The 13,582-nt window shown below is 39.5% G+C and overlaps 1 protein-coding gene across 10 annotated transcripts in view; it reads right to left on the bottom strand.

Annotated features, from left to right (window-relative positions):
• adgrl2b.1 (adhesion G protein-coupled receptor L2b, tandem duplicate 1) overlaps nucleotides 1-13,582 on the bottom strand; it is a 228,657-nt gene that overhangs the window by 7,578 nt on the left and 207,497 nt on the right. For 6 of the 10 annotated variants that reach the window (NM_001366847.1, XM_073911631.1, XM_073911636.1 and 3 more), the window contains 4 exons: nucleotides 11,569-11,737; nucleotides 7,117-7,245; nucleotides 5,234-5,330; nucleotides 4,740-4,868 (listed from right to left, as the gene is read on the bottom strand). In NM_001366847.1, coding sequence (NP_001353776.1) covers nucleotides 4,740-4,868; nucleotides 5,234-5,330; nucleotides 7,117-7,245; nucleotides 11,569-11,737 — 524 coding nt within the window. The remainder of the gene's footprint in view (nucleotides 1-4,739; nucleotides 4,869-5,233; nucleotides 5,331-7,116; nucleotides 7,246-11,568; nucleotides 11,738-13,582) is intronic. The other 4 variants (NM_001366848.1, XM_073911634.1, XM_073911638.1 and 1 more) reach the window with 1 other exon arrangement.

Genomic DNA, 13,582 nt, shown 5'->3' with positions numbered 1-13,582 from the left:
AAAGTTTTGATCTGAATCGAACTGGCCAAAGCTCGCAGAACACTGAATTGTAATTTATAACTTATTGTAAGTTTTTACTACTCAAAAGTGTCGTCATCATGCATTACAACGTCAGCATACACTTAAATAAATGACTTAAAAATCACTTAACTTATTTAATATGAGTCAAATAAGTTGTTTTAAGTTTAAAGTAGCTTAAAGCTTAAAAGTTTTGTTAAGCTTAAAGTAGCTTAAAGTTTAGAAGTACATTTAAGTTTTAAGTAGCTTAAAATTTGAAAGTTTTTTGCCAAAGTTTTACAAGATTTAAACGATTTTTAAAAAATGTTCTGAGTTGCTAAGGTAATGCTATGTGGTTGCTTGGCGGTTGCTAAAACATTGGGTGTTCCGAATGGTTGATAGGTGGTTGATAAGGTTTTGCTACATGGTTGCTAGGGTGTTCTGAGTAGTTGCTAGGTGGTTGCCAAGATATTGCTAGGTGGTTGCTAGGTGGTTGCTAGGTGGTTACCAAGGTGTTGCTAGGGTGTTTTAGTGGTTGCCAGGGTGTTCTGAGTGGTTTCTAGGTGGTTGCTAATGTGTTGCTAGGGTGTTCTGACTGGTTGCCAAGGTGTTGCTAGGTGATTGCTAGTGTTTTAATTGGTTTTTAGGTGATTGCTAATGTGTTGCTAGGGTGTTCTGAGTGATTGCTAGGCGGTTGCCAAGGTATTGCTAGGTTGTTCTTAGTGGTTGCTAGATGGTTGCTAGGGTGGTTGCAAAGGTGTTGCTAGGGTATTCTGAGTGGTTGCTAGTTGGTTGCTAATGTGTCCCTAGGGTGTTCTGGGTAATTACTAGGCAGTTCCCAAGGTGTTGCTAGGTTGTTCTTAGTGGTTGCTAGGGTGGTTGTGAAAATGTTACTAGGTGGTTGCTAGGGTGTTCTGAGTGGTTGCTAGGTGGTTGCTAGTGTGTTGCTAGGGCGTTCTGACTGGTTGCTAGGCAGTTGCCAAGGTGTTGCTAGAGTGTTTTAATTGGTTTCTAGGTGATTGCTAATGTGTTGCTAGGGTGTTCTGAGTGGTTGCTAGGTGGTTGCAAAGGTTTTGCTAGGTGGTTGCAAGGGTGTTTTAATTGGTTGCCAAGGCATTGCTAAGTGGTTGCTAGGGTGTTCTAAATGGTTGCTAGGGTGATCTGAGTGGTTGTTAGGCGGTAGCTAGGGCATTCTGAGCCTCAGTATGACTTCAGTGTTTTCTAAATAGAATGACTGCATAAACGCTGCCCAACAAGATCCTAAAAGTCGAAGTTCGGCTCGTTTCAGCCAGCGATTCAGTAAAACTCAGTGTCATTAATGAAATGCGTAAGCGATGAAGCGTTTTTAATCCATGAGATTAGCATTTCCCTTTTGAATGATTTCACTTCAGTATAGTCCTGAACATGAACATCAGGAAATATAAATGACGGCTGCAAAGCAAAAACAATATTAAAATGAATCTCAGCTCAGGCCTGGAGAATGCAGAAACATCTCGAGTGGTAATTACACATCAGCACAAAACTCTGATATCATCACTATTAGACGGAGGAAGAAAAAAAAAACTAATTAGCAAAAAAGAAGTGGAGAAAATCAGACATTTATGAACTCGGTTTCATGCAGAGCACGGGATGAATTTAAAGTTCAGAACGTCTGAAATAAACATAAGATAGCAGCGCTGTGAAAAACAACTGCGTTCAGATATGAAATATGGAGCCTGTGCTTTCATAATGTGGAACGAGCATCAAAATAAAGCACACGGCGTCTCAGCCAAGGTCATCTGCATGTGTTTAATCCAGACAGGTAGAGCGTCTGGAGAACCAGCAGACAGAAAACTGTCAGACGAGCTGGAAAGCAGCAACTCTGGGAGAAAAGCCAGCCTTAAATCTTTGTGAATTTACAGCGTGCGTGAACTCGGTCCAGGCATGTTTACAATGGGCTGGTGTGAGCGAATGCAGAAGTAAAACGCTCTTCCTCTGCGCCCTGAATGATGCAATTAGACTCAGATGCACTGCAGAGTGTTTCCTTTGTGTGTGTTTTCTGACTCCATGCATTCACGCTGCTGTCAGCTCTGAAACACAGACTTCATGCTCAGTCTCTTTCATTATATGGCGTCCACTAAACTGAACAGAGCACCTGGTTTATACACTGCATGTATACATAGTTGAAGCATGATGGTTGACATGTTAGCTGACCTGGTCTTAGCTGGTCAGGCTGGGAGATGACCAGCTAAAACCAGCTTGACCAGCCTAGCCAAGCTGGGAGTCCAGCCAAAACCAGCTATGTCCAGCTTAAACCAGACTGGTCAAGCTGGTTTTAGCTGGATTTGGCTGGTCATTTTTCAGCCTAACCAGCTAAGACCAGGCTGGAAATGGCTGGAAACCAGTCTGGAAGTGGCCAAAACCCCTCTAAAACCAGCCTGGTCGACCAGCTAAAACCAGCCAACCAGCCTAGGCTGGTTTAAGCTGGATTTCTCAGCAGGGGACAAAGAGAAATTAGTTATTACTATTATCTATGGACGCCCTGGTGATGATTGGGATGCAGCTCAACAGATGATTCAGCAGAGGAATCCACCTTCTGACACTTCTCCAAATGACCAAGTTATTATTTGTTGTTCTTACAACTGGGATCCACCACAAGACTTTTGTCAGGCAGTGTGTATATATACATCTACAAAACATGTATTACATACAGTATTAGCAGGTCAGAGGAATCCAGATCAGCATGTAGTTGTGTTTCAAAGCTGAAGTGGCAGTGAATGAACGTGATTTATTTGGGTAACGCAACATTCACTGTGATCCAGCCTGTTCAGATTAATAAAACAAAGAGACCTGAGGTTGGATAATTTAGCGCAGGAAGCCTTCACTCGCCGTCTGCTTCATCAAATATCTCTGCCATTGTTTTCTTCTGCTGTGTGCAGATCTGAAGCCATCAAGGCTGCGTGTGAAGCTCATCGTTTTGACAGAAAACATCAAATCATAACCTTCGCTTTCTGTAAAAAACAGGCCTGCTGAGAACAGACTCAAACATCAGGCTTTTAAAGATCTCTCTCTCTCTTTGTGCGCTGAACAAAGCTAAATCCATGTAAACTACAGAACGAGTGAAACTCTGAATTCACACTGCAAAATAGTCAATGACAACAAGCGTTTTTATGTTTACGTAAACTTATTTTAAAGAGCACATCATTTTAATTTACTACTTTAAGTCATTTTGACTGAGTTAAGTTCAAATGACAAGATTTTATTTGGTTCAACGAAATAATGTTGTACAGCAGTAAGGATTTTACAGTGCACGCATGACTTTTAAAAGAAAGGCTATCAGTGTAAACCCCTCATAATGCGATGGGATTTGAAGATTTTTACATTTTGATTGCATTAAGAGTTTTACGATGTTATTTTAGGGCCGATCACACCAAATGTGTTCTGAAAATGTGCAACGCAACGCACTGCCTTTTTATTGGTAAAGAGCAGTGCACTGTGCTTTTTACTAGGCAACCACTGTTTCAATAAACAGTCTAGAAGGGATACAGCTGCAGATACTGAAATCATAAAGCATCATTGTGGTGCATCATATCCGCTAAACGGATTTCCCATAGACTCCTATTTCCAGGGTTTATTCGAGGTGTACTTGTATGCAGCAAAATCAGTCTAAAAATAATACATATAAAATAAAATTCATACATTCACAATGCAATTTGCATTAAATTAATGCTAAATTAATTGGATTTGTGTATTTTTGAATCGTTTTTCGAACTTACAAATTAAATTTATGTATTTTCGAATCGTGTTTTGAATTGATTAATTGGATTTGTGTATTTTCAAATCATGTTTGGATTTACGAATTGGATTTGTGTATTTATGAATTGTGTTTCAAACTTACGAATTGGATTTGTGTATTTTCCAATTGTGTTTTGAGTTTACGAATTGGATTTGTATATTTTCGAATCGTATTTTGAATCAACGAATTGGGATTTGTGTATATTCAAATCATATTTTGAATTGACAAATTGGATTTGTGTACTAATGAATAGTGTTTTGAACTTACGAATTGGATGTGTATTTTCGAATCGTGGTTTGAATTTACGAATTGGAGTTGTGTATTTTTGAATCGTGTTTTGAGCTTGCGAATTGGATTTGAGTATTTTCGAATCGTGTTTTGAATTTGCAAATTGGATTTGTGTATTTTCGAATTGTGATTTGAATTTACGAATTGGATTTGTGTATTTTCGAATTGTGTTTTGAGCTTACGAATTGGATTTGACTATTTTCGAATCGTGTTTTGAATTTGCGAATTGGATTTGTGTATTTATAAATTGTTTTGAATTTACAAATTGGATTTGTGTATTTTCAAATCGTGTTTTGAACTTACGAATTGGATTTCCGTATTTATGAATCACATTTCAAATTGACGAATTAGATGTGTGTATTTACGAATTGGGATTTGTTTATTTATGAATTGTTTCGAACTAACGAATTGGATTTATGTATATTCGAATCGTATTTGGAATTGACGAATTTGTTTGTGTATTCAAGAATCATATTTCAAATTTACGAATTGAATTTGTGTATTTATTAATCGTGTTTTGAACTTACAAATTGGATTTTATAAATGTGGATGTATGAATTATATTTTGTAAATGTATTTTTTTTTAGACTGATCTGGCTCCATACTAACTCTGTTTAAAGGGAAAAGCGAATTCATGCGTAAGAATATCAGATAGTATTGGGATTGGGCCGTGGAGCACCTGGAGAGTGGAAAGCAGGAGGAGAAGGAGTGCTGCACACGATGGTTTCAGCCAGAAGGTTGTTATAGCGGTTGTTAGTGTCGTGAGGCCGGAGGAGAGGGTTAGTTAGCAGATAGTTGCCCGTCATTCCTGTGGAGCACATAAAAAGAGGAGGAAAAGAAGAGCAAAAGACTGAGCTTCAGGAAAACACTAAACTTGACTAAAACCTCTATGTTAAGCTGCTATAGAAATAAAGAAAGAGGAAAACAGGAAACAGGGTGGCAGACTGACTGATAATAGTTTTACCATGTTTAATTCCATTCAGCCGATCTCCAGGTCTGACTGTAGCACATTTAGCTTAGCTTAGCATAGATCATTGAATCGGATTAGACCATTAGCATCTCATAAAACTGTATCAGTGCCATAGTCAGTAATAAAGCAGAGTAAAGCCCATAAAAATATCTATAAGTGTGTGTGTGTGTGTTTGTGTGTGTGTGTCAGTTTTGATGCGTCACCTTGGTTGAGAGTGGAAGTGCTGTTGATGTCGCCAGAGATGAAGGAAGACTCGGACTGTTTCCTCACAGTGTCATTCCACATCCTTCTAATACGGCTCTGTAGACACACACACACACACACACATACAAATACATACACACACACACACACACACACACACACACACACACACACACACGCGCGCGCAAACCGCACACACACATACAAATACAAACAAACACACACATGCACAGATACAGATACACACATACAGACGCACAGAAATAAACACACACACACACAAAGACAAAGTCACACACAGATACACACATATATATATACACATGCACACACATACACGCACACAAATGCATGCATGCACGCCCGCAAACACACATACACACAGACAGACAATTGCACAAACACACACACAGAGACATAGACATACACAAACACAAATGCGCACACATACACATAGATACACATATACACAAACAAATACAAACACACACGCACATACAAATACACAAAGATGGACACAAACACACATTTATGCACACACACACATGCACAGACAAAGACACAAACAAAAGCACACACACAGATGCACACAGAAATACACATTAACACACAGCCATAGACCCACACACACACACACACACGCACAAACACACATACAAATACACAAAAAAGATACACATGCCAACACACACACACACAAACACACATGCATGCACACACACGTGAACAGACACAAACACAAGCACACACAGAAATACACACAAACACACAGCCATAGACACACACACGCAGACACACACACACAAACACACATGCATGCACACACACATGCACAAACAGATCAAGACACAAACACAAGCGCACACACACAGATGCACACAGAAATACACACAAACACACAGCCATAGACACACACACGCAGACACACACACAGACACACATGCATGCACACACACATGCACAAAGACACAAACACAAGCACAAGCACACACAGAAATAGAAACAAACACACAGCCATAGACACACACACACACACGCACACACACACACATGCACATGCACAGACAAAGACACAAACACAAGAACACACACAGAAATACACACAAACACAGACACACACACACACACACACACATACGCATACACACACACACACACACACACACACAAACCCACACACACACACACACACACACACACACACACACACACACACACACACACACACACACACACACACACACACACACACACACACACACACACACATACACACACACACACACTGATTAACACTGATCATGTTCATGAAGCAGCTTTGTAGTGTCGGTGTTGGAGGCTCTATTAGCGGCGCGTGTGGAATAAAGACTGATGCTAAATGTCTGGTAAACAACTTTAATTATCTGCTGCTGCTTAAGATTCCGCACAATAATTACAATCACAACTCAAGAGCAGCCAAAACAACGCTCTTGTGCAAATCTCTCCCAGTACAGACGCTTCCGGAAACATTTAGGGTTCAGATGAGAGAATTTCAATGCAGGTCAAGCTCCAGCTCTCTTATTTATCAGGGATCGCCACAGCGGAGTGAACCGCCAACTATTCCAGCATATGTTTCACGCAGCGGATGCCCTTCCAGCCGCAACCCAGCACTGGGAAACACCCATACACACTCATTCACACACACACTAACACACTACAGCCAATTAAGATCATCAATTCCCCTACAGCGCATGTGTTTGGACTAATGTGGGAACACCCCGGAGGAAACCCACGCCAACACGAGGAGAACATGCCAACTCCACACAGAAATGCCTAGGTTATAGTAGCTGATTTGTTTATTTGTTTGTCTGGACTAGTCAGATGTATAGGGTTGCAGATGTACCTGCGTGGCAGATGAATATCGAGCGGTGGATCTGGAGGCGGAGGATTTGTTGACGCTGTGAGGTCCTTCAGATGGATGAGTTCTGCAGCACTGAGACTGACGGAAACACTTGCTGTACTCTTTACGCACCTGCAAACACACACAAAAGCAGATATTTACCACACAGGAAAAGAAAAGAGACATACATATTTAATATTAAAATTCCAGGACGCTTTTACCATGACGCTTGCAAATCTTTCATATATATATATATATATATATATATATATATTTCTAGATTGTGTTATCTATGTGTTATCTATGTAGTTGTATATTGTGAAAATGTTTGAAATGTTGGGCTTGGATTTTCACAAGACTAAGAATAGTACAAATGAGCCTCAAGCACCCACAGTATCTTGCCTCTGTAGATAGAGATTGTTTCTGGACATGACATGATATGTTTCTTGAAATACAGTAAAAGCGAGGCCAAGCTGAATCTGCATGTTTTCTTTGTTTACCCCACACAGAAAACGTAACGTGAAGGGACGTACAGCGCAACTGTATCTAAGATTCACCCAATATTATCATCTCAAAATATATTTGGTTAGTCATAATCCCTAAGGTTAAGCTATTCTGTTATGCATTACCCCTCGTAACCAGCAGATGTCCTCAGTGTGCTGGGTTTCTAGCACATCTGACCAGTGAATCCAGCTGGTGTAATATATATCTAATCAAGTTTAGCAGACGCAATCTGTGTAGTGGAATTAATAAAACTAATTATTATACTCCAGCATTTTAAATATTTACTATTTACTAGTAAGTGCAGGACACTGTAATTGTAGCACTCCTCAGCCAATAGACTAAAAACCATCATAAAGTTCTGCAGCAAGTCTCAAAATACTGAAAAGTTCAGTATACAGGCTGACATTAAGGGCCAGCACAGTATTGCTACTCACTATTAATATTACTGTCATACTATCAGCTGTCTGAATTATTTTTGGTTAGTTTATTCTTTTTTTGGGGGGCTTTACCCCCTCGTAACCAGCAGATGTCCTCAGTGTGCTGCATTTCCAGCGCATTTGACCAGTGAATCCAGCTCGTGTTATATATATCTAATAAAGTTTAACAGTCGCAGTCAGTGTAATGGAATTAACAAAACTAGTTATTCTTCTCCAGCATTTTTTATATTCTTTTACTAGTAAGTGGAGGACACTATAGTTGTAGCACTCTTCATCTAAAAGACTAAAAAAGTTCTGCAGCAAGTCACAGTGAATAATATTGTCATACTATCAGCTATTGTTGGAGTTTCTGCTCTTATTTCAGGCATTTACCCTTTGCAACCAGCAGATGTCCTCAGTGTGCTGCATTTCTAGCGCATCTGACCAGTGAATCCAGCTCGTGTTATATATCCAATCACGTTTAGCAGTCGCAATCTGTGTAGTGGAATTAATAAAACTAAATATTCTTCTCCAGGATTTTTTATATTCTTTTACTAGTAAGTGCAGGACACTGTAATTGTAGCACTCCTCAGCCAATAGACTAAAAACCATCATAAAGTTCTGCAGCAAGTTACTGTTAATAATATTGTCAAACTATCAGCTATTTTTGGACAGTTTCTGCTCTTATTTTAGGCATTTACCCCTGGCAACCAGCAGATGTCCTCAGTGTGCTGCGTTTCTTGCACATCTGACCAGTGAATCCAGCTTGTGTAATATATCCAATCAAATTTTGCAATCGCAGTCGGTGTAGTGGAATTAAAATAATTACTTTTTAAAAATTATTTAACTCCACTAGTTTATTTTTCTCCAGCATTTTCAAAGAAGGAAATGCAAATATATCGAAACTATACTGGTGGATTTTTATACTTCGGTTTGCTCGCCTGGTTTTACAATGCTTCCGTGTAAATTGGTCTCATTTCCTCTCATGGTGCAACTGATTATTTTCAAGATAGTCAATAATCTATCGATCTATAAATAATCTTTGAAAAGAGCAAGCATTAAGCTTATCCAACTTTAAATTGCGCAACCTCTTTATATTTCTATGGGTTCTGACAGTTTTACTGAATGTTATTTGGCAAAATCATTCTGAAAATGTCTCCGATCTTATAGTTTCTGTACATGTTTATCGTTATAGCTGTGGTCTGCTGTTGCTTTGCATTCAGAGTGACTATTATAACTCTATCGTTCTCATGGTTGGACTCCCTCTCGGTGTAAAAGGAACGTTTACCAGCAAGTTCATTGAGCGTTTTACATCGTGAAAAGGTCTCAAAGGTCATCTATATGCTCTTTTATTGATATTTTGCTTTCAGGAAAGCTTTAGAAAAGAAGACCTTGACCATTTCTGCTCACCTAAAGTACTGTATGTCCGAAGCCTGGCCTGTAAGCATGAATAACACCACAATAAACAGAGCTAATTGAGCTCATCGCATGTTAGCATTTAACCATTCGTAAGTTTTCAACTGATTTAATTCATTGCAGATGCTGTATTTATCCTGTGCATGTACAGCAAGTGCATTTAAATCTCATGGCAATCCGTAACTTTTAAGGATGATTTGTATAAATTTGTACGATCTCATTTGTATGATTTAATATTATTTGCTTATCCACCAATGAGGGTTGGATGTCTTCTTTTACAAGTCATACATTTTTCAAATGAGTTTGTACAAATTAGCAACTAAACTGATGAAAGGTACAATAGCCAAGTTTCTTCATTATATACACTCACCGGCCACTTTATTAGGTACACCTGTCCAACTGCTCTTTAACGTAAAATTCTAATCAGCCAATCACATGGCAGCAACTCAATGCATTTAGGCATGTAGACATGGTCGAGACGATCTGCTGCAGTTCAAACTGAACATCAGAATGGGGAAGAAAGGTGATTTAAGTGACTTTGATTGTGACATGGTTGTTGGTGCCAGACGGGCTGCTCTGAGTATTTCAGAAACTGATGATCTACTGGGATTTTCACGCACAACCATCTCTAGGGTTAACAGAGAATGGTCCGGCAAAGAGGAAATATTGAGTGAGCGGCAGTTCTGTGGGTGCAAACGCCTTGTTGATGCCGGAGGTCAGAGGAGAATGGCCAGACTGGTTCCAGCTGATAGAAAGGCAACAGTAACTCAAATAAGCACTCGCTACAACCGAGCTCTGCAGAAGAACACACAACACGTCCAACCTTGAGGCGGATGGGCTACAGCAGCAGAAGAGCACACCGGGTGCCGCTCCTGTCAGCTAAGAACAGGAAACTGAGGCTACAATTCACACAGACTCACCAAAACTGGACAATAGAAGATTGGAGAAACGTTGCTGCTCTGATGAGTCTCCATTTCTGCTGACACATTCGGATGGTCGGGTCAGAATTTGGCCTCAACAACATGAAAGCATGGATCCATCCTGCCTTGTGTCAACGGTTCAGGCTGGTTGTGGTGGTGTAATGGTGTGGAGGAGATTTTCAAGGCACACTTTGGGTCCATTAGTACCAATTGAGCATGGTGTCAACGCCACAGCCTAAATGAGTATTGTTGCTGACCTTGTCCATCTCTTTATGAGCACAGCATCCTCTGATGGCTCCATCCAGCAGGATAACGCATCATGTCATAAAGCTCAATCATCTCAGACTGGTTTCTTGAACATAACAATGAGTTCACAGTACTCAAATGGCCTCCACAGTCACCAGAGCTCAATCCAATAGAGCACCTTCGGTGATGTGGTGGGCATCATGGATGTGCAGCTGACAAATCTGCAGCAACTGTGTGATGCTATCATGTCAATATGGAGCAAAATCTCTGAGGAATATTTCCAGTAGCCTGTTGAATCTACGCCACGAAGGATTAAGGCGGTTCTGAAGGCAACCGGTTACTAGTAAGGTGTACCTAATAAAGTGGCCGACGAGTGTATAATAATAAAACAAGGCTTTGTTAAAGAACTGGACTGAACTTATAGTGAAACACAGCATATGTGCTGCATAAATGCAGACAGCAGACAGATGTTGCCGCTTTTCTCATTAGCGCAAAACAGGATTTAATATTCCTTGAAATGATTAAAAACCCAGAGGGAAGCGCGACACACGCCGTATAATACAAACACAGTTTATGGGTTTAATCTCATTTAACTCACAAGCGTCTTCATTCACATCTAAAACTCAACCAAACAAACACGCTTTAAAAGGTGAAAGTTGAGTCTGGCTCGTGTGACTTTTCGTTTCCATTAACCCGACGGACGTTCGATTGGCTCTCAGTGTGAAACGTTCACATTTACCCACAATTCATTGAGCTTTTTTGCATTGTGAATGTCCTGAAAGGGTCTCAAAGGTTATCTATATGCTCTTTTATTGATATATTTCCATCAGCAAAGCTTTTAAGAAAACAACCTTGACCCTTTCTGCTCAGTACTGTGTGTCCAAAGTTTAATTAAATGCAGTATACATGTGAATAAACACATTCAGCAGCATGAAGAAAGCGCTGTGGTTTACCTTCTTCTGCAGGAGGCAGTGGAAAACGAAGATGAACATCCCTTGTAGCGTGTTGAAGATGCTGAAGAGATACGCCATGATCACCGAGGAGTCGTTCAGGAACAGCAAGCCGAAAGACCACGTCAGACAAAGCAGACAGAGCAGCGCAAAAGCACCGAACACCCAGGAGCTGAAAAATCACAGGATTTTGATTATTAAAGAGGAGCTATTATGCAGGAATCACTATTATATGAAGTTTAAACACAGCAGAGTGTGAATATATTGCGCTTCTAATGATGAAGATTGATTAATTATATTGTTTATAATCAGACTTGATAGAAACAGTCTGCACAAACACTTTGATTGACATTCTCCCTTTGTATGATGTCACAAGAGGAGGAAAGCCCCGCCCACTAGTGATTATCTATCTCGTATTAGCATAGGATATTAGTCCTGTTGTTTCAATCTGCCTCTATGCTGGCAAACAGGCATCTGTAGCTCCGCCCTCTTCTGAAAATCTCATTTGAACTTAAAGTGACAGTCACCAAAACACCACAATTATGATACAAGTCTAAAAGGGGCCGTTTTAGAGAGTTAGAAAACATTATTTGCAAGCTATTTTGTAAATCATCAGAGACTTATTTTACATCTTGTAAAATAAAGGGACTTAATAGGTCTCCTTTAAAGCATTTGATAGCCTGCTGTGGACTACTTTATCCACACTATACCTATTGATCTGTGACATATTGATTTGAAAGTGATTTGGGGAGAGTCCACTATTATTCATATTCTTAAAAAGCATGTTAATACAAGCTAATGAAGCCAGATCAGTCTCAAAAATAATACATTCACAAAATAAACTTGTTACGCACACATCACAATTCACATTTACAAAATCCAAATTGTATATTCAAAACATAAATACACCATTTAATACACGATGCGTGAATTCACAAGTAAAAATCCTAAATATTTTCGCCAAATGAATTGCGCTTTGAATTTGTGATTTGCACTTCGTAAATGTGAATTGTGTTGTGGATGTATGGATTATATTTTGTAAATGTATTTGTGGCGAGGGGGCGGGGCCTAGAGCCGTGGGAACGGAATGAGGCCGCCGCGAAAGTGGAGACACCTGTGGCGCACACCGGCCTCGAATCCCACGGAAGGTGCTCTGGACTATAAGAGGAGGAACGATGGCAGAGGAGGCCGAGAGAGGACGGGCCCGGACATATTGTTTTACTTTTGTTCTCAGTTTGACGGCAGTCTCCATGAGGAGCTGCCGTCTGTTTGTTTTGGTAAAGATGGCAGTCTCCGTTCTCCGCCTCCTTCTTCCCGGCGGCCTATGGGCCGTAATCTTCATTACAGTATTATTTATGAGACTGATCAGACTCCATACAAACTTTGTTAAAGGAAAACCCCACTTATAAAAGAAACAAAACAAAACTATTTATAAAACAGGCTTGAAATTTACCCTTTTTGAATCCATTGACATGATCTCTGGGTCTGGTGGGAGCACTTTTAGCTTAGCTTAGCTTAGATCATTAAATCGGATTAGACCATTAGCATCTCACTCAAAAATGACCAAAAGGTTTCAATAATTTTCTTATTTAAAGCTTGAATCTTCTCTAGTTACATTAGACAGATGGGGAATTAGTATTTTATTTTCTTATTATAAGATTCTAACTGTTTTTTTTAACATTGTTCTTCATCCTTTGTGTTCGACAGAAGTAAGAAAAGCAAGTAGGCTTGTTACACTTGAAGGTAAATGAGTAAATGCTGACATAACATTCATCTTTACACTCATTTTTACACTCATTTTTACTCATTTAGTTTGTCTCTACACCTTGCACTGGTTAAAAAGAGAAGAGCTAAAAAATCAACTCAATTCAATTCAATTCAATTTTAAAAGGTGCACATTACTGCATTACAACCCAAATCAGAAAACTTAAGGTAATTAGTCAACACAACTTTATTAGTTACTAATTACTTTAACTTATTAACTAGTAACTAATAGATATTAACAGGTAAAGCTATT

The sequence above is a fragment of the Danio rerio genome, chromosome 2, assembly GCF_049306965.1.
Source record: "Danio rerio strain Tuebingen ecotype United States chromosome 2, GRCz12tu, whole genome shotgun sequence".
NCBI classification, from domain to species: domain Eukaryota; kingdom Metazoa; phylum Chordata; class Actinopteri; order Cypriniformes; family Danionidae; genus Danio; species Danio rerio.
This window is presented reverse-complemented; position numbering and strand designations above follow the sequence as displayed.